General features: G+C 40.2%; 2 protein-coding genes across 5 annotated transcripts in view; one reads left to right on the forward strand and one right to left on the reverse strand.

Moving 5' to 3' along the window:
• Window positions 1–1,416: 1,416 nt before the first annotated feature.
• On the reverse strand, window positions 1,417–19,634 carry LOC139445243 (contactin-5-like). The gene is made up of 18 exons (XM_071226383.1): window positions 19,417–19,634; window positions 17,572–17,627; window positions 16,592–16,643; window positions 16,102–16,128; window positions 15,546–15,608; window positions 15,103–15,266; window positions 14,307–14,354; window positions 13,625–13,711; window positions 11,242–11,331; window positions 10,917–11,042; window positions 10,473–10,611; window positions 9,928–10,048; window positions 8,865–9,226; window positions 8,396–8,521; window positions 7,529–7,637; window positions 4,643–4,818; window positions 3,366–3,503; window positions 1,417–2,621 (listed from the first exon to the last, which is right to left on the reverse strand). The coding sequence occupies exons 1-18, from the start codon at window positions 19,460–19,462 to the stop codon at window positions 2,467–2,469; spliced, it is 2,085 nt and encodes a 694-aa protein (XP_071082484.1). The 5' UTR covers window positions 19,463–19,634; the 3' UTR covers window positions 1,417–2,466.
• Window positions 19,635–22,698: 3,064 nt separating this feature from the next.
• Window positions 22,699–25,678, forward strand: part of LOC139444969 (neuroglian-like) — a 52,333-nt gene continuing 49,353 nt past the window's right edge. For all 4 annotated transcript variants that reach the window (XM_071226004.1, XM_071226006.1, XM_071226005.1 and 1 more), the window contains exons 1-2: window positions 22,699–22,786; window positions 23,767–23,841. In XM_071226004.1, the coding sequence (XP_071082105.1) occupies window positions 23,787–23,841 (55 nt within the window). In that variant the 5' untranslated portion in view covers window positions 22,699–22,786; window positions 23,767–23,786. The remainder of the gene's footprint in view (window positions 22,787–23,766; window positions 23,842–25,678) is intronic.

A 25,678-nucleotide genomic window follows, 5' to 3' on the forward strand; every position in this document is an offset into this window, starting at 1 on the left:
CTTCAATACTTTATGTACTGGTAGTTTCTCACTGGAATACTTTATGTGCTTGTAGTTTCTCCCTGGAATGCTTTATGTACTAGTAGTTTTTCTCCCTTAAATATTTTATGTACTTGTAGTTTCTCCCTTCAATACTTTATGTACTGGTAGTGTTTCCCTGGAATACTTTATGTACTGGCAGTTTCTCCCTTAAAAACTTTATGTACTTGTAGTTTCTCCCTGGAATATTTTATGTACTTGTAGTTTCTCCCTGGAATACTTTATGTACTTGTAGTTTCTTACTAGAATACTTTATGTACTTGTAGTTTCTCACTGGAATACTTTATGTACTTGTAGTTTCTCCCTGGAATTCTTTATGTACTTGTAGTTTCTCTCTGGGATACTTTATGTACTTGTAGTTTCTCCCTGGAATACTTTATGTACTTGTAGTTTCTCCCTGGAATGCTTTATGTACTGGTAGTTTCTCCCTGGAATACTTTATGTACTTGTAGTTTTTTCTCCCTGGAGTGTTTTATATACTTGTAGGTGCTCATTGGAACATTCTATGAACTTAGAGGGGCTTATTGAAACATTCTATATACTTGTAGTTTCTAACTTGTAGATGCACATTGAAGCAAACAAGGGTGATAGTGAGAGAGTACTGCGCTTCTTTCAGTGTAACACACATTTCATGTGCAGTTCTTTTAGCATTTATGTCTTCATACATACTTCCTGTTTTTCTGTGATAATGACTGGCATCTGAGCACACTGATATGTAGTTTTCACACTTGTGAGGGTGCAAACATGTGGACACGGTGGAGGTACATCCTCTGTGGGGTTTATTTGGATGATCAGATGGCAAGTGTTTCCACACTACACTTAATGTTCTTAATGCTGAATACAATCCCAATTATGGCATGTGTCTAGGTGGAATTTAGATGAGTTTTGGTTTTAATGTTTTGCAGCTTCTTTTGAATTTTGCTATTATGAGGAATTACTTATGAAGATAAATCATTTCATTTGTCTATTTGCATGTTAAACATATGTTACCTTGTACCAATATCAAAATTGCATTAATGATTTTACTTTGTGAAATATTGATGCATGACAGCACAATGAACACATAGTTACATAGACTCTCAGTTTGAAATGTATATATAACTTATACAAGAATATAAAAAGGCAAAGAAAACAGATTGAGTTGGGTTGGGAAATACTGGAGTTTGCTCTGTGCTTACCTTCTGGCAAGTGTTGGTAGCCTGTGGACATGCGAGTCTGGTCATCAGCATGATGTCGAGTGGAGATCAGTAGTGAGATGTCATGGCTATGGTTGTTCTAAGTACTGTCAAAACACTTATTTTCACTGGAGTCTATTATTAGTAACAGCACCCAAGGCAACACAAAGTATCAAGATTTATTGACAATTCATACGTCCAATTCATGATTACATATCTTCATCCAAACTACATACTTTCTTTTTACAGCATCATACAATTTTAATCATGTTTATATTAAATCTCAAGACTTGCTTCTTTCAAATCTGTTCCATGCCCCAAGATAACTAACTTTCGATGTTATATATACATTTGATTTCTTGTGCAGAGATCATGTAATCATGGTTTGTATGCTTGTCCATATCCCCATAGTTTTCTTGTTCCTTTCACAACTATAAGAGTTTCAATCTGTGCTAAGTGACGCGGTTCATGTAAGCTACCTCCAATATCACTGTAATCTCTATTAATATATATATACTAATTAGGGTTTCCGGTTACCGACTTTCTTGGGAATCTAGTAACAATTAAATTTGGCTCTCGCTGTAATATCTTCACTGATGGTGTGAGCAACAATCCACTATCACAGACCCATGTAACTGTACAATAGCATTTGTCAGGTCCTAGTTGAGAGTTGATCTTCCCAGATGGTTTCAGCAACAATCCACTGTGACAGACCCACATGTAACTGTACAATAACATTTGTCAGGTCCTAGTTGGGAGTTGATCTTCCCAGATGTAGTGAGCAACAATCCACTATCACAGACCCATGTAACCGTACAATAACATTTGTCAGGTCTTAATTGAGAGTTGATCTTCCCAGATGGTTTCAGCAACAATCCACTGTGACAGACCCACATGTAACTGTACAATAACATTTGTCAGGTCCTAGTTGGGAGTTGATCTTCCCAGATGTAGTGAGCAACAATCCACTATCACAGACCCATGTAACCGTACAATAACATTTGTCAGGTCCTAGTTGAGAGTTGATCTTCCCAGATGGTTTCAGCAACAATCCACTGTGACAGACCCACATGTAACTGTACAATAACATCTGTCAGGTCCTAGTTGAGAGTTGATCTTCCCTGAGTTCTATAGCCAAGAATCATTCCTACTCAGATACATCTGTGACGACCTGATCACCAACGGGAATAGCATGACTATGTCATCTGGATCTGTGAGAGTGAATTGTCAGCAAGTGTACTGTGTACATGGTTCAGATGAGTCTAGCTTCCTGGTACACAGAGCCGTATCGATTAAAGGCCATACACCCGACAACCATCTGGTCCCCCGGGCCTGCCCCCGACATCACCAGAGTACCCTGGTGAATCTCCACGCGTGCTTCTCTCACGGCAGCTGCTGAAGTAGCATCTGAAATATTCAAACATAGAAACTGGAATGTTGTTTGCAATAATGTAGTCCTTGAACACAAGGACGTCGAATATTACACCTGTGTGGGACAGCCTGAGAGTCCATCAACTGTCTGTTGAATGTATTACCCGGTAAGCTATGGCACTATTTTTAGTTCAGGAACGTGGGACCACACACAAGGTTTACGGTGTAGCCTGCCATATTTTGTTGTAAAAAGAAGAAAAAATAACTAGTGAAAGCTTGACTGTATATTAGATGGTTTTAATAGTTTTACTTTGACTTAACTTGAAGATCGTAACTGGTATCATAAACAAGATCAGATCTGCCCTGAAAGGCCGTGTTTCCATTACAAATATGCATATTTTGAGCATTGTTTGTTTATGAGTTTGGAAATATAAACTGATGGTATTTAATATAGATATATATGCACTAAACCATCAACGATTACTAATTCAACATGTTAATTAGATAATTCAATTCTTTCAGAAAGATGATTTCCTTTATATTCGATCTTTTCTTTGCCTGTGCATCAACTCCTATCTGTCAACGCTTGTTGTTCTATGGTATTAAATTTCCAAATAGAGAAAAAGCAAAAAATGTAATAAGCTACATTTATTTCTTTAAACTGACCACCTACGGTAACCAGACTACTGCAGCCATGGTATGAAATGATGAGATCCACATCAGTGATGCCCCAAATAGAAGACGCTTGGATAGACAGTTGTGTAAGGTAAATGTACTTACTGTGCCATTGCTGGCCGTTGATGATCCAGTCAATCTTAGGGCTTGGGTTTCCATGGGTTAAACACTTGAATGAAGCAACGCCTCCAGACAGCTCCATCAGCCTCTGATCTTCTAACTTGGATGTAAATATTGCTTTTTCTATGAAGAAAAAATAATTTGTTTGTCAGCATGAACATGAGTGTTGCAATTCAATTAGGCCAGACTTATTCATTTTTATTGGTTTACAGGTTACAGTGCTCCAAAATTCAGTTCGGTATGTCGAAAAATTATAAAATATACATTCCAGTTTCAAACATATTTTTCTGGATTTCTTCAAAATATTAAGTAGGTACAAATGTAGGGGCGAAAGGAATAGTGATTCGTTATAATTCGTTGTCAACAGGTTTTATTTATAGTATTGTAAATAATTAATTTTTTTTTATCGAGAGGGACAGTAAATAATGTGTGTTTTTTTAAAAATTTGACTTATTTCTGGTCGGCAGAAAAAAACCCCGCTTTCATGTCTTATTTTTTAAACCATTTCAATATTTGGAGTCGGATGGAGTCATATACCAATTGGTAATAACGTCTGGCCTTACAAACAAACTTTTCTGTATGCATAAATGTGCCCTGGTCGAAATAAGAAAACAGATTGTGGCAGTACGGGGTGTAGAAATGAGATGGTTCTGGTTAAAAGAAAGGATCTGGGCAGTGAAATATACAGAAAGTCTTCCTGTTGGCACGAACTGTTTGTTCACCATCTAATGAACTCATCCAGCTGCTCTACTCTCTGCAGTGGCATGCCAGTTAGGGTATATTTCTGGTTTTGGCTTTCGGCCTGGGTACTGTTCGGTCGTACCCTTCACAGAACAACGCCACTAGAATGTACACAGTTTATTACAATCCATAAAAATCTCCGAGGCCTACCCAGAAGCCACAACTCCACCATAGCACAGCATGATCATGGAATTGTTGGGATATGGGAACATACATTTTCACAATGATAATGTTTTTCAAAGACAGTGTTTTGAGTATATATGAGTACGCTCTGTGTATCAATATATCCAACCCCTTTGAAACCATTGGGGTTTCACCCAAGTGGTAAACTTCCGAGACCTGCGTCACTTCGGGCTTTCCTCCCACACTAAGCTGACACGCTGTGATAAAACTGGAATACTGTTAAAACCGACGTTTAACCCAACTCACTAACTGTGGCCCCGTGTTTTGATTGCCTTCACGTTCTGCACTGTGTACAAGCAAGGTCTGAAAGCTGAGAGTGGGGAAGGACTCTAGTTCACCTTCAACTGTTACTTCGTAGTTAGTCTGTCTGGTTCCCCGCTGGTTGGTGGCTGAGCAGTTGTAGGTGCCGGTATCCTCCGTCCCCACAGAGGCAATGTAAAACTCAGTGCCTACCATATTGTCCACTGTCGATCTGTTCCCCACAGTCGTTGTCCACGACTGGCTGGGTAGAGGTCTGAGCAAGGTAAATGTTCAACGACTTAGTGGATGTTGTACATTGGGTAATTTTGTACATTGATATATTCATACATAGATTTAATGTGGTGCACTAAGAAGGACGGTTAGAGCTTGTCTGGATGACATTTGCCCAACATCTGTACATTGTAAACATTCATTTGTTAGACAACTTTTCTGTAACCACAAGGTTTAGGAAGCTGCCATATTCTTCACAATAATGTCGACTGATCGTTGATGTATTGATATGAACTGATGTATTGGTTGATCTGAACTATGCTGGACTATGAACCTTCTCTCACATCATTTGACATTTTAACAAGTTAAAGAGATGGTGAGACTGTAACCACAAATTAAAGAGGTGGTGAGACTGTAACCTCAGGTTAAAGAGATGGTGAGACTGTAACTACAAGTTAAAGAGGTGGTGAGACTATAACCTCAGGTTAAAGAGATGTTGAGACTGTAACCACAAGTTAAAGAGGCAGTGAGACTATAACCTCAGGTTAAAGAGATAGTAAGACTGTAACGTCAAGTTGGAGAGGTGGTGAGACTGTAACCTCAGGTTAAAGAGATGGTGAGACTGTAACCTCTGGTTAAAGAGATGGTGAGACTGTAACCACAAGTTAAAGAGGTGTTGAGACTGTAACCTCGGGTTAAAGAGATGGTGAGATTGTAACCACAAGTTAAAGAGGGGATGAGACTATAACCTCGGGTTAAAGAGATGGTGAGACTGTAACCTCTGGTTAAAGAGATCGTGAGACTGTAACATCAAGTGAAAGAGGTGGTGAGACTGTAACATCAAGTTTAAGTGGTGGTGAGACTGTAACGTCAAGTTATAGAGATGTGAGACTGTAACCTCAGGTTAAAGAGATGGTGAGACTGTAACCACAAGTTAAATAGGTGGTGAGACTGTAAACTCAGGTTAAAGAGATGGTGAGACTGTAACCACAAGTTAAAGAGGCAGTGAGACTGTAACCTCGGGTTTAAGAGATGGTGAGACTGTAACCACAAGTTAAAGAGATGGTGAGACTATAACCTCAGGTTAAAGAGGTGGTGAGACTGTAACCTCGGGTTGAAGAGATGGTGAGACTGTAACCACAAGTTAAAGAGGTGGTGAGACTATAACCTCAGGTTAAAGAGTTGGTGCGACTGTAACCTCGGGTTAGGAGATGGTGAGACTGTAACCACAAGTTAAAGAGGTGATGAGACTATAACCTCGGGTTAAAGAGATAGTGAGACTGTTACTGCAAGTTAAAGAGGTAATGAGACTATAACCTTGGGTAAAAGAGATGGTGACACTGTAACCTCGGGTTAAAGAGATGGTGAGACTGTAATCTCAGGTTAAAGAGATGGTGAGACTGTAACCACAAGTTAAAGAGGTGTTGAGACTGTAACCTCGGGTTAAAGAGATGGTGAGACTGTAACCACAAGTTAAAGAGGTGGTGAGACTGTAACCTCAGGTTAAAGAGATGGTGAGACTGTAACCTCTGGTTAAAGAGATGGTGAGACTGTAACCACAAGTTAAAGAGGTGTTGAGACTGTAACCTCGGGTTAAAGAGATGGTGAGACTGTAACCACAAGTTAAAGAGGGGATGAGACTATAACCTCGGGTTAAAGAGATGGTGAGACTGTAACCTCTGGTTAAAGAGATCGTGAGACTGTAACGTCAAGTGAAAGAGGTGGTGAGACTGTAACATCAAGTTTAAGTGGTGGTGAGACTGTAACGTCAAGTTATAGAGATGTGAGACTGTAACCTCAGGTTAAAGAGATGGTGAGACTGTAACCACAAGTTAAATAGGTGGTGAGACTGTAAACTCAGGTTAAAGAGATGCTTAGACTGTAACCACAAGTTAAAGAGGCAGTGAGACTGTAACCTCGGGTTTAAGAGATGGTGAGACTGTAACCACAAGTTAAAGAGATGGTGAGACTATAACCTCAGGTTAAAGAGGTGGTGAGACTGTAACCTCGGGTTGAAGAGATGGTGAGACAGTAACCACAAGTTAAAGAGGTGGTGAGACTATAACCTCAGGTTAAAGAGTTGGTGCGACTGTAACCTCGGGTTAGGAGATGGTGAGACTGTAACCACAAGTTAAAGAGGTGATGAGACTATAACCTCGGGTTAAAGAGATAGTGAGACTGTTACTGCAAGTTAAAGAGGTAATGAGACTATAACCTTGGGTAAAAGAGATGGTGACACTGTAACCTCGGGTTAAAGAGATGGTGAGACTGTAATCTCAGGTTAAAGAGATGGTGAGACTGTAACCACAAGTTAAATAGGTGGTGAGAGTGTAAACTCAGGTTAAAGAGATGGTGAGACTGTAACCACAAGTTAAAGAGGCGGTGAGACTGTAACCTCGGGTTAAAGAGATGGTGAGACTATAACCTCAGGTTAAAGAGGTGATTAGACTGTAACCTCGGGTTAAAGAGATGGTGAGACTGTAACCATAAGTTAAAGAGGTGGTGAGACTATAACCTCAGGTTAAAGAGATAGTGAGACTGTAACCACAAGTTAAAGAGGTGGTGAGACTATAACCTCAGGTTAAAGAGATGGTGAGACTGTAACCACGAGTTAAAGAGATGGTGAGACTGTAACCACAAGTTAAAGAGATGGAGAGACTATAACCTAAGGTTAGAGAGAGGGTGAGACTGTAACCACAAGTTACAGAGGCCACAAACAAGGGGCCTGATGAATGACCGCATGGTGACCGTACCTCCCACCGTACACACAGTACATCGTCAGTGGATGTCCAGCTACAGCTGTCACGTGGTTTGCGCTGGAGTAAATCAAATTTGGGAGTTTCCCAGCAGACCCATCAATACCTGAAGAAATTATAGGACTTTTATGAAATACAAATGTATAAATGAACAAATATCAACATAGCATGTCAACCAGCATGTCTGGACATGGCAAACCAGTGACTGAGGGCAAACCAGTGACTGAGAGCAAATAGAGAGACATCCATCAAACAGGGATCCTATTCTGTACTTCTACTGCCCCAACTTTAACAATTTGAGAATTGATGGAAAGGAAAAGATTTTATGTAAGGGTGGAACTACTCTTTGTTTGTTTGTTTGTTGCTTAACGCCACACTCGGCAATATTCCAGCTATATGACGGCGGTCTGTAAATAATCGAGTCTGGACCAGACAATCCAGTGATTGACGTTATGAGCATCGATCCACGTAACTGGGATACGATGACATGCATCAACCAAGTCAGCGAGCCTGAACACCCGATTCCGTTAGTCGCCTCTTACGACAAGCTTAGTTGCCTTCTTAGGGCAAGCATGGGTTGCTGAAGACTTAGGTCAGGATGGTCATGTTAGGATAACAGTTATCTTGGGATGACATACCTGGTGTCTAACTCTAACTGTTATCTTGGGATGACATACCTGGTGTCTAACTCTAACAGTTATCTTGAGATGACATACCTGGTTTAATTATGACTATCACGTTGGGATGACATACCCAGTCGTATTATGACTGTCAAGTTGGGATGACATACCCGGTCTAATTATGACTGTTAAGTTGGGATGACATACCCGGTCTTATATAGACTGTTATGTTGAGATGGCATACCTGGTCTAATTCTGACTGTTATGTTGGTACTGGTAGTTGACACACTCTGGCCTATGGAGACAAGACAGCGGAAAACACGACCAACGGGAAAATCTCCCTCCTCAACACTGCGGAATATCAAACTGCCTGAAAGCAAAATTCAGACAATCATCACCCTAGAGTCTTAGAAATAGAATTGCATTCACATACAGAGTAACACAGTGAGTAGTAGCATCTTTATAATGAACCGTGTCCTTGATAAAATCAGGAGAAGTCTTCCAGTTGGAAGTGGTGCATCGAGTGAGTGACTTTGGTTTTAACCAACATTCAGCAATTACAGTGATATCACTGAGGATTGTCATTCTTCTAACCATGTGGGGAATCGAACCCAGGTCTTGCGGTAATGCAAACAACGCTTTAACCACTAGGTTACCCTACCGCCCAACAAAGGTACATGGAAGATGTGTGTTGAGGGTCGGATAAAACTTACCACGTGCATCCTGCACAATGCGGGTGTTGGGCATGAAAGGTTCAAATACTGTGGAAGACTTGTCGTTATATTCCCAGTCCATCTGAATATACTCTGATGAGTAAGGGGGCCGCAGACATTCAAGGGTCAGATGTTCCCCTACAACTGCAGTCATCTCAGCTCTGGGAATATTGGGGAAACGTCCAAGGAAACGAACCATCAGATGAAATCTGGCGCTGACACTAGTTCCGAACATATTGGTTGCGAAACAGCGGTAAGCACCACCATCACTTGCCGTTGGTCCAGAAATAACGAGTGTTCCGTTTTTGAGTGACATGTTCTCACCCAAAACAAACGATCTGCCATTCTTCTCCCACTTGTAACTGAAATTGTAGGGAAATGTTTTAGTTTTCAAGTATGATCTAAAATATTTCCTTGAGCCAACATGCATAAGAGTCGCTACCTATATCTCATTCAGTTTTGTTTTCATTGTTTAACGCCGCACTCAGCAACATTCATGCTGTATGATGTCGACCTGTAAATAACCGAGTCTGGACCAGACAATACTGTCATGGATATTATGAGCAACGATCCATCCAGAGTACACTGACACAATATCAACCACATTTCTGAGACTGACAACCCAGTCCATAAAGTCGCCTCCTACGACAAGTATAGATTGCTGGGGACCGATGCTAACACGGAATCCCCTCGGAGTATATTTAGTGGACGTTGTGGACTGACCTTGTGCTGACAGTAGCTGAGCCAGCATTGTTCCTGGCAATGTTCTAGATAGGCTGTGACAGCCAGTGTGTTATATTCGGCCCTGGGCCAGACCAGGCGTCACATGTGGTCTTCAACCAGAGGCATGTGGCATCAAGGTATGATGAGACAGAATCAGGTAGCTCATACAGTGCACCCAACAGATCTTTATGAATCTGCCGAGAAGCAATGGTACTATTCCTTGAAACCTCGGTTTGGATATAGCCAGTATACAAAGATGACATGCCCTTTTTCAGATACACTGCCTCTGAAGCCAACAGATATATATAGGACATAGATACTCAATGTTTGGTCCACTGACCTTGGTTGCGGGTAGCCATCAGCTTCACAATTCAGGAACAAAGCAGTGCCCTCATTTTCCGAGAAGTACATTTGTTCATCCATATCGGAGTTGTTGGTCAGTATCTTCGGTGGTCGTGGAACTGCAATGACACATTCTCATGTGTTACACACCAACATCCAACCTGAATGTGCAACAACACCACGTTTTACCCAAGTCCCTGAGCAGTGAGGGGGGAGAACGTTAATAATGTTAAAGGTACAAGATAAGGCTTAATATTTGATAATCTATTTACGACTGCAGTCATATTCAACCTGTGTCATCGCGTGCCATCAACCGTGATATCAGAGTTTTGTATTGCCTGGTTAATCCATGAATTCTACAGCAATGTCCAGAAATCAATACCAAATACTGTACCAATACTTGACATATTACAAGAAAATTATTTACATGCCGTGAAAGATCCAAGAGATTTTTGGGCTTCAAACCCAGTTCAACTACGTACCTCCAACAATCAGCTATATGTCCTGACATGTTATACGACTAAGTGTCACAATCAAACTCACCTATGCTGGGAGTGGTGATGGTGGCGGTGGGAGTGGTGATGGTGGCGGTGGGAGTGGTGGTGGTGGTGGTGGGGGTTGTAGTCAGATCAGTAGAGATCGTCACTATGACGCGAGTGAAGCCGGTCATCCCCTGTACATCCTGACAAAAGTACATTCATGTTTCAGTTTCCGACTCATCTGACGTACTTGCAGACTTCACATGTCAGTGTCACAGTGACAATTCTCTTTCATTGTGAAATGCCACTGGTCTTGTGAGACACTGACAAAATTACATCATCGATATATCCAAGATGACAGGACAATGGCCTGATAATATATAATGCATGTAAGAAACAGTACACTACATTACATTATAGTATAGTATGTGAGGCAATATGAAGTGACGTCCTGTTCTACATATACGCAAGTTCCTCATTCTGAAGGTATTGTTCAGTGTTGACGTACCCGTGCCCCGACTGTAAATTCCAGTGTTTTGCGTCTGGTCATGGATGACAACGGCTCGACCAGAACAAGGCGCCCCGAGGCAGGGGGGATGATGGCCAAGTGATTCTTGATGAAGATGTCAGTGCTCTGAAGGAGGAAGGAGGAAGTGAAGCATCACCAAGGTCAAAATCACCTTGGTCTATACCAGGGTATAATCATATACATATACAACATGCATGACCTCTGTGAAGCAACCACTTTCAAATTATATTCCCAGTTTCTCTTATCTATTTTCAAATGACAAATGGTTACACTACAAGGTATGTATCCCAAGGTTGTTGCTTACCCGAATGTAGTAGCTGTCTATAACACCCGGTGTTCCCGTGTCCACGTCGGTGGCCAGCAGCTGCAGAATGGCCGTGCCCTTGGGGGTAGACTAAACACAAGGTCAGTATGGGGGTACACTAAACACAAGGTCAGTATGGGGGTACACTAAACACAAGGTCAGTATGGGGGTACACTAAACACAAGGTCAGTATGGGGTAGACTAAACACAAGGTCAGTATGGGGGTACACTAAATACAAGGTCAGTATGGGGGTACACTAAACTCAAGGTCAGTATGGGGTAGACTAAACACAAGGTCAGCATGGGGGTACACTAAACACAAGGTCAGTATGGGGGTACACTAAACACAAGGTCAGTATGGGGGTACACTAAACTCAAGGTCAGTATGGGGTAGACTAAACACAAGGTCAGTATGGGGGTAGACTAAACACAAGGTCAGTATGGGGGTACACTAAACACAAGGTCAGTATGGGGTAGACTAAACACAAGGTCAGTATGGGGGTAGACTAAACACAAGGTCAGTATGGGGGTACACTAAACACAAGGTCAGTATGGGGGTACACTAAACTCAAGGTCAGTATGGGGGTAGACTAAACACAAGGTCAGTATGGGGGTAGACTAAACACAAGGTCAGTATGGGGGTACACTAAACACAAGGTCAGTATGGGGGTACACTAAACTCAAGGTCAGTATGGGGGTACACTAAACTCAAGGTCAGTATGGGGTAGACTTAACACAAGGTCAGTATGGGGGTACACTAAACACAAGGTCAGTATTGGGGTAGACTAAACTCAAGGTCAGTATGGGGTACACTAAACTCAAGGTCAGTATGGGGGTACACTAAACACAAGGTCAGTATGGGGGTACACTAAACTCAAGGTCAGTATGGGGGTAGACTAAACACAAGGTCAGTATGGGGGTAGTCTAAACACAAGGTCAGTATGGGGTAGACTAAACTCAAGGTCAGTATGGGGTAGACTTAACACAAGGTCAGTATGGGGGTACACTAAACACAAGGTCAGTATGGGGTAGACTTAACACAAGGTCAGTATGGGGGTACACTAAACTCAAGATCAGTATGGGGGTACACTAAACACAAGGTCAGTATGGGGGTAGACTAAACACAAGGTCAGCATGGGGGTACACTAAACTCAAGGTCAGTATGGGGTAGACTAAACACAAGGTCAGTATGGGGGTACACTAAACTCAAGGTCAGTATGGGGGTAGTCTAAACACAAGGTCAGTATGGGGGTAGACTAAACTCAAGGTCAGTATGGGGTAGACTTAACACAAGGTCAGTATGGGGGTACACTAAACACAAGGTCAGTATGGGGTAGACTTAACACAAGGTCAGTATGGGGGTACACTAAACACAAGGTCAGTATTGGGGTAGACTAAACTCAAAGTCAGTATGGGGGTACACTAAACTCAAGGTCTGTATGGGGTAGACTAAACTCAAGGTCAGTATGGAGTAGACTAAACACAAGGTCAGTATGGAGTAGACTAAACACAAGGTCAGTATGGGGATAGACAAATCACAAGATCAATATGTAGGAAGACAAAATATAAGGTCAGTTTGGGGGTAGACTTAACACAAGATCAATATGTAGGAAGACAAAACACAAGGTCAGTAAGGGCGTACACTAAACACAAGGTCAGTATTGGGGTAGACTAAACACAAGGTCAGTATTGGGGTAGACTAACTCAAGATGAGTATGGAGGTAGTCTAAACACAAGATCAATATGTAGGAAGACAAAACATAAGGTCAGTATGGGAGTAGACTAAACACAAGGTCAGTATGGGAGTAAACTAAACACAAGATCAATATGTAGGAAGACAAAACACAAGGTCAGTATGGGGTAGACTAATCACAGGATCAATATGTAGGAAGACAAAACATAAGATCAGTATGGGGGTAGACTAAACACAAGATCAATATGTAGGAAGACAAAACACAAGGTCAGTATGGGGTAGACTAATCACAGGATCAATATGTAGGAAGACAAAACATAAGATCAGTATGGGGGTAGACTAAACACAAGATCAATATGTAGGAAGACAAAACACAAGGTCAGTATTGGGGTAGACTAAACTCAAGGCAGTATGGGGGTACACTAAACTCAAGATGAGTATGGAGGTAGTATAAACTCAAGATCAATATGTAGGAAGACAAAACATAAGGTCAGTATGGGAGTAGACTAAACGCAAGATCAGTATGTAGGAAGACAAAACACAAGGTCAGTATGGGGGTAGACAAAACACAAGATCAATATGTAGGAAGACAAAACACAACGTTAGTGTGGGGGTAGACAAAGCACTGGGTGTTTTTTTCACGATATGACTAAATGTATGTTAGAAATACTACTCAGAAATAGTACTCACACTATTAATAGATGCCCTGTAGAGAACTGACTGGAACACGGGGGGCTCATTGACGTCCAACACAATTAACGTGACCACTGCACTCGTCTGGAAAGCAATACAAAGTTCTCTATACCTACTCTCCTGCAGGTCCTGTAGTGAACATAGAATTGACCGTAGATACATATGAGACGATATCCATTGGATATATCTCTAGCCTCTGTGGTCGAGTGGATATAGCGTCTCGTAGGGCGGAAGGTTGGGGGTTGGTTCGATCCCCAGCAAAACATTTAAAACATAGTCTAGTTACACCGACTGGCGCCCGGCATTAAGCGATAAAACAAGGACTGGTCGGCTCAGAGTCAGTACACCGTGTCTGAGTAGGGTATCCATGTTAAACTGCCGCATGCTATTTGGGTGAGCTAGCACTATAAAACCGGCATTAGTCCGGACAACGATCCATGTCTATACGTAACGATGAAAAACAAACTGCCATGTTCAAAAACGTCACGGCACTAATGCCATGTTACTGAGGTCTTACGAAACGAAGATGGCTTCTGTGTATATTCAAGTCATGTAATTCAAACAAATATAAACAAGAGACATATACATATGTTCAGTTCGTATGTGTTTGATCAATTTGTTTGTAAACACTTTAAAAGTTGGCCTGAATTAAACAGTGAATACCCTGAAACCGTCTTACCTGATTCTTGCCATCAGACGCATGTATGGGCATGGTATACACTGACCTCTGAAATGACAACATTGACACTGGTTCTTAGGTGTATCAATTAGAAACACGAATGAACCGACGTTTGCAGTGGTATTGAATTAAATTACTCAGTCCTATAAAAGTTGATGAATGATAAAGGCAAATGTGAAAGACCCGTGAAGATCTGGGATAGAATAGGTCTTCAGCAACCCATGCTTGTCGTAAGAGGCGACTAACGGGATCGGGTGCTCAGGCTCGCTGAGTTGATGCATGTCATCGTATCCCAATTGCGTGGATCGATGCTCATGATGTCAATTACAGGATTGTCTGGTCCAGATTCGATTATTTACAGACCGCCAGCATATAGCTGAGATAATGCTGAGTGCGGCGTTAAACAACAAACAAAGAAAAGCATCACTGAAAACGTATTTATGACAGAAACGGATACAGTGCAGAGACCCAAACGCCACCAAAACCGTAAGTACTGCTGCACGAGAATTCCATAAAAAGACTCTGTTTATGTCAAGTGAATTAAACAAAAGGCAGTGAATACTACAGCTGTCGTGATGAAGTATCCTGAAGACTAAACAGAAAATAAGAAAAGGAAAAAATATTACCATGGTAGAGGAGATATAATAAAAAAGAATTGTTTACAGAATTATTTTTGTTCAAAAATGTAAACGGGAATTTTCAGTACGTGATATGCAAAATAGACTGTGGCAGTGGTGTAATGCTAAGTCACCACTGTGCCGGAGTGTGCCTGTTACCCTATCGTCTGTAAACACACCTTTTCCTTGTCGAGGAATTGCGTGAGGATGAGGGTGGTAGTGAAGACTCCGGGGTATGTCTGCCTTGCTTCACCCTGTACGGTAAGCGGTCCATCACCAACATTCAGAACTGGGCTCTGGGGGCCGTCTGAGTCCTCGACAGTCACCGTGCCAACGATAGTGCCTGTTGTGGGATGTATGAGAGTAAGTAGTCACGTGTCAGGACTCACATACCAGGAAAAGAAATTTTACATCATTTAACACGATTTCTGCCAAGAATGTAAAAGAAAAGCGAAAGGTGTTTTTTTTTAGATATTTATTGAGATAAATAGACAATATCAGATATAGATGCTTATGGCGGTTACCCTCCTTACGAATGTCTGATGAGTTCATTTTGTGAAGCGGTCATTGAAAAACTCTATGTCAAAATATAATGTAAACAATACGCATGCATTATACTCGCCTAAAGGTATGTGTTCAGGAACGTAAAAGCTCAGAGGTTGTCGAAACACAGGTGCCAGGTTCACTGGAAAAAGACGCAAACATCATAACTGTTCGTCCTCAAGACGTTTAAAACACATTTACAGTGGAACAAGCAGGACATGAAGCCTCTGGTGCTGAACATGTGAACTACTGCTTGGAATATGTATCATGTAAATAACGACATGTTTCATTGGTGTTTAACGCCACAGTCAGGATTATTCTAACTACATTTCTGTGGTCTGTAAACAATTTAGTCTGGACCAGACAACCCAAGGGTTGATATTATGGACAACATCCAACGCCGTCGGGGAAAGACGACACGATGTCACCGAGCCTGAACACTTTATCCATTTGTTCGCCTATTCAAATTAGAAACCGTACATTTTATGGGAGCCCACACAATCAGAGAGTGAAGAATGTGTTTGCCAGCCAATCCATAATGTAGTCTGATGATGAGGATACGTTGTATGGCTATGTACAAGAACACAACATTAAGCTGAGTCCCCAAGTTACCGTGAGAAGAATTATACACTCACCTGGTGGCCTCGGCGTCAAGGAGGAGACTGTCATCGAAAGGAAAACATTCATTAATATCAATTTGAAGTTTGTCTTTCGCAGCATAGTAACACATTCATTTGGATATTGGGGTCAATGTCTCGCGCTCTGTACCAGCAACATTCAGTCTCAACCTCTTCTCAGGATGAACGGATTGCCGATAATGAAATATAAATTATTGGAGAGCAATTTCCGCCATATGGTTTAAACAGGGAAATACGTCTCTGTTAACCTTTCCTATTCCAATGAGTGACAAAACAGTAAAGGTATGGTACATCAATATGTCGCACCACTCAACCAAATACCAATACCGCATTCATGTATGTTATCAGTTGTCATTTTGCATATAATCACAAAGGGCTTTATTAACAGCAGCCGTTACGCCTCGTATAGTTGTGTGCATGTACAGCATACATTGAGGCATTTGAATCTGAAGTGATCTATTGTACCATGTGTGAATATCCGACCTACCCATTCTGAGCCAGTGACACAGGAATTTGAGGAATCCATCGCGGCGGGGTGTCTAAAATAAAATACATCCATCAGTTTGTTTCTTTATACAAAAAAGAAGTAGACTTATGATCCCCGAAAAGATATTAACTGAAATTAGGATTAACGTGTAAAATTGAGAATATTGCCCAAAAATCGTATTCCCAATGTTCACAATGACCTTCGCACATGTGGTGTAAGTAGATATTGTCCATTTCAATATTTGACAAATCTCTGCCATGAGACATAGGCAGTTTGGTTAAGCATTTTTGTCTCTTCAGTTGATACTAGGATTGAATTGTGCGACGAGTTAATTCAATAAAGGATGATAAAGACATCTTTGTTTCTCGAATAGACAGTTAGAATGTGCATTGGGTACGAATGATCAATTGAACACCAACAAACAGTTCAACACGTTTGTTAAGAAGAATCTATTGCAGAAATATTTAATTGGTGTAGTAAGAGATTGAGCCATTTTGTGTACATTTTCAACCGTTTAATTCGTCATCTTCTTAAAAGTACTTTACAAAGTGTTTATTCCAGACATACCCGAATCTCTATTTGTTTTATATTTATCTTACAAAGAGTTCGTATGTCACGTGCTCTGTATAGGTGTTCATCACATGACCTCTACAGTGATCCAGTCGTTATATGGAGCTGCTGCTAGAGAAGTACGTTTTGTGAAATAATATTGAAGATGAATGTACCATTATAATACATTGTCCGCATTATGACCACGTAAGGCTAAAGAATATTTCAAAATACTGTTCTATACATCCAAATGTTTTTGAAAATCACTTAATATTTTGTACGACTTTGCCACGATAGACAGATATATAAAACAACATTCCAGTTAATCTAACATACAATACCACTTTATGACACTTAATTAAAGTATTTCTAAATCACAATAATCATAGTTGAGTCTTTCCCTGTATAAGCATGAATAATCTTACACTTACCAAACACAGGGATGAAATGGTGTTTTGGAGAGTTTCTTGAGTATAAGGACTGGAGGCTGGAAAATATTTTCACACATCAACCGAATGTCCTTAAATGTTTTGTGATGAAAGTGAAGAAATGATCCCTTCCGAACCCGATGTCGGCAAAATATATAGTTTACGACATAGTTGATATCACTATAAACCTATACATTCCAAGGAATTGTGTGTGTACATCACTGATATTACTTGAGGAACTATACACTCCGAGGTATTTGTGTGTACATAACTGATATTGCTTCAGGAGCTATATACTCCGAGGTATTGTGTGTACATCACTGATATTGCTTAAGGGGCTATATACACCGAGGTATTGTGTGTCCATCACTGATATTGCTTCAGGAGCTATATACATCGAGGTGTTGTGTGTCCATCACTGATATTGCTTCAGGAGCTATATACTCCGAGGTATTGTGTGTACATTACTGATATTGCTTCAGGAGCTATATACTCCGAGGTATTGTGTGTACATAACTGATATTGCTTCAGGAGCTATATACTCCGAGGTATTGTGTGTCCATCACTGATATTGCTTCAGGAGCTATATACTCCGAGGTATTTGTGTGTACATCACTGATATTGCTTCAGGAGCTATATACTCCGAGGTATTGTGTGTACATCACTGATATTGCTTCAGGAGCTATACACTACCAGGTGTTGTGTGTACATCACTGATATTGCTTCAGGAGCTATATACACCGAGGTGTTGTGTGTACATCACTGATATTGCTTCAGGAGCTATATACATCGAGGCGTTGTGTGTCCATCACTGATATTGCTTCAGGAGCTATATACTCCGAGGTATTGTGTGTACATCAATGATATTGCTTCAGGAGCTATATACTCCGAGGTATTGTGTGTACATAACTGATATTGCTTCAGGAGCTATACACTCCCAGGTGTTGTGTGTAAATCATTCATATTGCTTCAGGAGCTATATACACCGAGGCGTTGTGTGTACATCACTGATATTGCTTCAGGAGCTATATACTCCGAGGTATTGTGTGTACATCACTGATATTGCTTCAGGAGCTGTATACTCCGAGGTATTGTAAGTACATCACTGATATTGCTTCAGGAGCTATAAATGAAAGAATGAATGGATACTCTTTATTTCCTCCAATGATGTGGAGACTAGTACATATAATTACATTACATTATTTGTCAAGGGCAATAACAAAATACAGATAAATACAACAGAACTGGGTAAGCAGTCCATACCAATAGTATACACCCTGTGGTCGTCTATGTGAACAGCACTGGATCAGGTTAATACATGTAAGCAGGCCACGACTTCAAGCGTCACCGTCACCGCCTCGCGACTCCACGCGCACAGTACACACACCTACACACTTATACCAGCCATGGCTTTCATTTAGCGACCTGGACATGGTTGTTGACACGAGGGACAACGTGAAGGGGGCGAATAGTAATGTACACGAAAACATCCAAATATTGTCGGTAATATAAGTTACAGCGTGAAGGCACCAAATGGAGTGTGTCATAACAGAAGTATTGTTTGGTGAACATTTCAGTTTTAGAACGGCTTGTCATGGCGCCTAAGAAACAACAGACATCCCCACTCAACCTCCTCCTACCTGCCCGCATGTTGTTGTTTATGATATTAGTTATATATTAGTAATAACGTATTGTAAATAGAAGTAGAGTCGCGTTGTGTTTATTATACCAGGTACAACATATAGATAACGAATGGGGTATTGTACTAATGTTTATAATGCCAGTTACAGCGAGTAATACATATTATTATTACATAAACATATCCTGTATTATGTGCAGGTGTCTTACCTGCCATCGACACAGAAACCAACAGCACGACCGCTAGAACCTTCATTGTGAGTCGATAGATAAAGCCTCGGTTTTCAACTGTCAACAGTGCGATCAAGTAGACACAGTGATTCTAAAGCGAAGAATGTCCCGGTATTATATAGATAGATTCCAGTTAATGATGCAAATCACTGCGATATTTCTAATTTTTTCCATCCCTGTCATCGCGATTGTCATCAAAGCGGATCTACCTGCGTGGGAAGGGTGAAGATCCTGTTTCGGTCCATGCGATATATCGACAAGTCTTTGTTGTGAGAGTGTTGTTATAATTCGTAGGATAGGAAGGGTCAGGTTGGAGACATCTACCACCCGGAAATGGCCGGCGGGCCAATACGAAGCAGCTTGGAGGAGGCGTTTACGATTCTTAGAAAACCAACCGCTATTGTGAAATATTGGAAATGTTAAAGGCCCATGTCCATTGAAAGTTTAAACTTTGATATTCGGACTACCGCCAAATTTCCCTTTCTTTTTTTCCCCGTAGAATTTGTCTAGGTCTTTTATTGAATAAAACGAAGCATTAACATATTTGCTCAAAGAATGATAAATGAATACAATGCATTGCAACACGTCTCAAGTCCATCTAAAACAGAGAGAGAGAGAGAGAGAGAGTTGGGGATTTTACGTGCGCTTTCCGACTTTATGCGTATTTCGCACACGGGCCCGCCAGGGTATGTCCGAAAAGGAAGGGCAACCTGGGGGACTTTAGGGTTGCTTATTTAATTTTTGAAAATTTGGAATTTTGAAGAATGCTGTGCTATATGTGTGGGAACTAAGGGAGTTTATGTTTTTGTGTGTTATTTACATATATGGATTCTTTTAGCCTAGGTCCGAGAACACGTCTGTACACACGTGACACCAATTTGGCAATTTTTCGTGTATGTATGATAGTGTGGTGGCTTTAGTTGTGTTGGGATCGGTTTCTTATTTAGTGGGGTGAGTGAGTATGGTTTTACGCCGCTTTGGACAATATTCCAGCACGGCAGGGGACACCAGAAATGGGCTTCACTCATTGTACCCATGTCAGGAATCGAACCCGGGTCTTAGGCGTGAAGAGCAAACGCTTTAACCAGCAGGCTACCCGACTGCCCCGGTTTCTTGTTTAGTTTAGAGGAGAGTGTTGTGTCTTTATTGGGGATTTGTAGTTTGGGTGTGAAGATGTTGTTTGGTTTTGTGTTTTGTTTTTAATCGTTTAGTTTGTGTATGTTTAAGTAGTTGAGTGTGCGTTGACAGATTGGTGTTAATAATGGATTTTACCATGCTAGTGTTTGGTGTTTTAGTCTTAAATTGTTTTTAAGGATTTGTTGGATTATGGTGTTATGTTGGATTAGGGTGCTATGGTGGATTAGGGTGTTATGTTGGATTAGGGTGTAATGTTGGGTGGAGGTGTTAGGTTGGATTAGGGTGTTATGTTGGGTTGAGGTATTGTTGGATTAGGGTATTATGTTGGATTAGGGTGTTATGATGGATTAGGGTGTTATGTTGGATTAGGGTGTTATGATGGTTTAGGGTGTTATGTTGGGTCGAGGTGTTATGTTGGGTTGAGGTCCCAAACTTTATTGCTAACTGTTCTCGGCGTAAATACAGGGGGATTTCGCATGTTTAGGGCTTGCAGTGAGGTAAATGAGGTGCCCTGTTCTGCAATAATTGTTGTGCCATATTTATGCTTCTGGTGCGGATCTAGAGGGCTCCGTCGGCAGGGGTCAACAAATTATAATACAGTCCTTAGACCATCGGCCCACCCTCCCATATAAAAAATGTAATAAATTACCAGTCCCTAATCATGACTTGAAACAGACATTCGTTCCACAAGGTAAGCCGATCCACGTTTTCGAAACCCACTTGTCACCGAGGAACTTGAATTGTCTGCACCTGATTGCTTTCCGACTCTTATTTCAATTATTGAGATTTATAGATTAAATATAATAATTTTGGAAAATGTGGTTGAAAATTGAACAAGAAAAATACAAAGAATTAAATATAAAGCCAGTGCGTGATATTGGTTGGCCCCTCTATTTAAAAGGATAGATCTAGAATCTAGTAATAAAATGAGTCCCTAAACCATTGAAATATTGATGACTCTTAAGTACTACTGACCCAAATGTACTGTGGAAATATATTCATACAGCCGCTTACTACGTGCATTAGAAATGCGCAGAACATCAACGACAGACAACACAAAGCGAACTCATTGCATTGGAATGTTTCAAAGTGTCGCAAGGGGGCGCTTTCAGGAATGCAGGTGACATAACCTGTATAAGATCGGAGAAGCTCGACCTAAGGGAGTTAACTCATTGCTACATATGTGCAACCGCCAGCCACTGGGATGGTCCCGAGAGGGAAGCACATTATCGAATTGAATGATCAGACATTGTCAGACGGCAATCATATCAGTACTTAAAAAATCCAGCACATTTTGCTCTAATTACACTTCTATGCCCCAACATTTTTATGGTTCAATTCAGTGGGCTATATTAGACTTCGTGTCCACATCGTGAAACATTGATATAACATGGAAGACCAAATATTGTGCATTGACCATCAAACCATTTTTGCGGTTTTCGTTTTTTGTCTGACAAGCTTTTTAATGGATTGAATACCTACTTTGAGAAATAAAATAATGTTACGTTACAGTTTTAAATAATAAATTAGATCCTGAAGCAGATTTTAATCCTCACATTTTCATTACTCACTTGCATGTTGTTTAAAGTAAGTGATGTATCGGACACAAACAGACCTTTAATTTCCAAGTCACCCTAAAACTCAAACACCATGCCATGTCCAGGTCGGCGATAAGGATAAATGTTTAATAATCTATCGGGGAAAACAAATTTTCTGAAAAACCAAGCAAACAACATTTTTAAAAAATATTTTCTCTGCTGATTAATCAGGATAGAATGTTTATGTGATTCTTTGAGCGTTCTCCGAATATAGTCATGAATGTTCTACATTTGAAAGTATTTGTTTTTTTATATTATGAATCGCACTGATCACGAATTGAACACACTTTATAACTATGGCAGTTGAATGCTGTACGACTATCGTGGATCATCTCTAATATCAAGTTCTTATTCAAAATCAAATTGAGAATTATTATTATTATTATTATTATTATTATTATTATTATTATTATTGATTTTAATAACGCAGGGTGCACAGTGCGATTGTTTGCACTGAAGTTCTTGTGATCGGTATAAAGAGACGGAAACTTGTGTCGTTTTCATGCATTTCCGCATTGTGGTTCTACTTTTGACAGTAACCCAGGTACGAATTTACCTGCGCTCGTCCCAGTTCAAAAGAAAGCAAATGGCGGATTGAAACATACAAGTAACAGGTAGGCGACATTGCATTTGATCATATGAATACGAGTTATGTGATTTTGCCTATGGCCATATCGTCTTGAAGAAACACAGGTACGATCAAAGATGCAGACGTCAAAGGTAAATTGTCGTACGGATACAGGTAACAGAACTTGGAGCGTCCGGCATGACGACACTCATAGCCAAGGACTTTGCGGAAGTATCAGAAGTTTCAAATCAGTAGTATATCTTGTCCTCTGAATATTAGACTGGATTCCTGTTGGATTTTGTTGTTTTAAAGTTTACTTTATTCCCAGGTTGTTAAAATATCAAATCATGTTAATCCTAAAATTTGAGAAGTTTAGTCAGATTACATTGGATAAGTTGGTCTGTCAGTGTCAGTATTTTTACAGTTCTACTTTAGATCTGGCCTCACTGGTGTATCAGTATTTTTACCATTCTACTTTAGATCTGGCCTCACCGGTGTATCAATATTTTTACCATTCTACTTTAGATCTGGCCTCACTGGTGTGTCAGTATTTTTACCTTTATACTTTAGATCTGGCCTCACCGGTGTATCAGTATTTTTACAGTTCTACTTTAGATCTGGCCTCACTGGTGTGTCAGTATTTTTACCATTCTACTTTAGATCTGGTCTCACTGGTGTGTCAGTATTTTTACCATTCTACTTTAGATCTGGCCTCACTGGTGTATCAGTATTTTTACCTTTCTACTTTAGATCTGGCCTCACTGGTGTATCAGTATTTTTACAGTTCTACTTTAGATCTGGCCTCACCGGTGTATCAATATTTTTACCATTCTACTATCAATGACTATAGATCTGACCGCGTTACCATTCTAATTTAGTGTCGGGGCAAGGGTGCAAAGAACAAACACACAAAACTTCAGACATGTTGGACAACGTATACATACTGCTGGGATTTGTATATTATTCATGGCAAACATTGATGAGTATACAGCATATACATGGTGTATGTTTCTGATTACCTTCCAGCGACCTTGTCACAAGTAACAATGAGGAGAGTTGTGCTGCTGGCATGCATGCTGTGCTGCACCGGAATACTTGCAGGTGAGACTCGGGATGTTGCAAGTCTTATGGTTGACAGTACAAATCTATATTTACGAAAACTGTGAATGGTTGACATAGTTCAACAATTTGAGGCACAGTTTTTGGAGGGCTTCTCTCAACATATTCTCGTCTCTAAGAAGATCTAGTTCCTATAGGCCCTCCTGTTCATCCTGGTTTGAAAGAGGAACTTGTTCGTTTAGGCAACTAGGTGCCAAAGTAACTGCTACTTGTACATGCTAGATTTAAGTTAGCCATGTCAACTGGTTTGTGGAAGATACATTGTAAAGACACCATGAACATAGAGGGGTTACCCTTGAGAAAAGTCTCCAGAATCAATGGGACTTTAACTCTTTCAACACTGTTGAACGGTACACCGGCCAAGAAGGCTTGAGTGCCCAGGCACTGCAGGCCGGTAGACCGTAGTCACCTCAAATTAGTATATAATTTTATGAACCTACCTGTCATATCATTCATTTATTAAATCTGTCACATTTCACAATGTCTGAAATATGTATTCCATTTCAATTTATTATTTTTTATCGATAGATTAAAATATTATTCACCATTTCACTATGTCACTATTATTGGAAATAATATGCTCAGACACACTTTGACAGCGGGCCCACATTGAACATGTCAAAGAGACAAATAAAGACGTTTCAAGCAAATCTTTAAATATATTATACAAAGTAATCAATAAAATCAACAAAAATGTATCATAAAGTTGTCAAACTAACATCTAAGTTATTATTTCCATCTTGTGTGCGATTGCGTGTAATGTAAGTCAAATGACATTTCATCTGTCGTTGCCTTGATTTCACGGCTCGGACACGATGTTTAATGCAAAAATATATGCATGAAACAGCTTGTAACCTAGCTTGATACATCCATGAAGTTCCATATTTTTAATAATAATTTCCTGCTTAAAACGTTCAGAATAATATTAAAAAATCTTTCATCAAAATCTGAAATTCATCATACACAAGGATAGTACCATAGCTGTAATTTGAATGGGTGCCTTAGGTCATGTGCTCAAATTTGACCAATCATGAACCTTGTAGCAGGTTTCGGGAAGAAAGCGTCATTAGAAACCAGTTTTAATCCAATAAAATCGCATGTTACACACACTAAAAGCTTGCAGAGGATGTTATGAATGTGTAGATGATAAAAACAAGCTTTCTTGTGATTGAATTGTGTCATATGGCAATCTTCAATGAACGTGTTATTCATACGAAGCTTCGAAAACGGATGTATTTCTTCATGTTACTGAGAGGACAGACGCTGTTATCAGGAAATGGGTGATGACAGATACTACTTATAATTCTTTAAAATTTCTTTAAAATAATTTACCAATTACGTAAACAATGCAAATAAAAAAGAAATAGGTAAGTGGATTTTATGAAGTCTTGTATTTGCCAAAAATCGTAAAATTTTCTCTTCCTAGGTCCATAATCTGGACGTTATGAATGTGTTAGCTTACATTTTTTATTTACAGCAAACTTAATTAAGTTGTGAGTGCATTATTTAAATAATGTGATAAACATAAGTTTCATATTTATAAACAGTGGGATCAGACCTTTCAAATAGTGTATAACACGTTGTAGCAAGGATGTTTTACAAGCAGATATCAGGATATATTTTCCTTGATAAATGTTGGCTTCATCTATCACACAAGAGTCCCTGGGAACTCGGTGTCAAGCAGTAAACGCTTCTGGTTGACTGGTGTTGAAAGAGTTAGGTGCAGGTAATATGGTTTCCACAAAGTCTTCAAACTTCAACCATATTGTGTATTTTCATCTACATGGTCTACAACTTAGTGAAATAATTAAAGACAAAC

This window comes from Haliotis cracherodii, unplaced genomic scaffold (genome assembly GCF_022045235.1).
Source record: "Haliotis cracherodii isolate W230 unplaced genomic scaffold, xgHalCrac1.p SCAF_6, whole genome shotgun sequence".
Lineage (NCBI taxonomy): Eukaryota > Metazoa > Mollusca > Gastropoda > Lepetellida > Haliotidae > Haliotis > Haliotis cracherodii.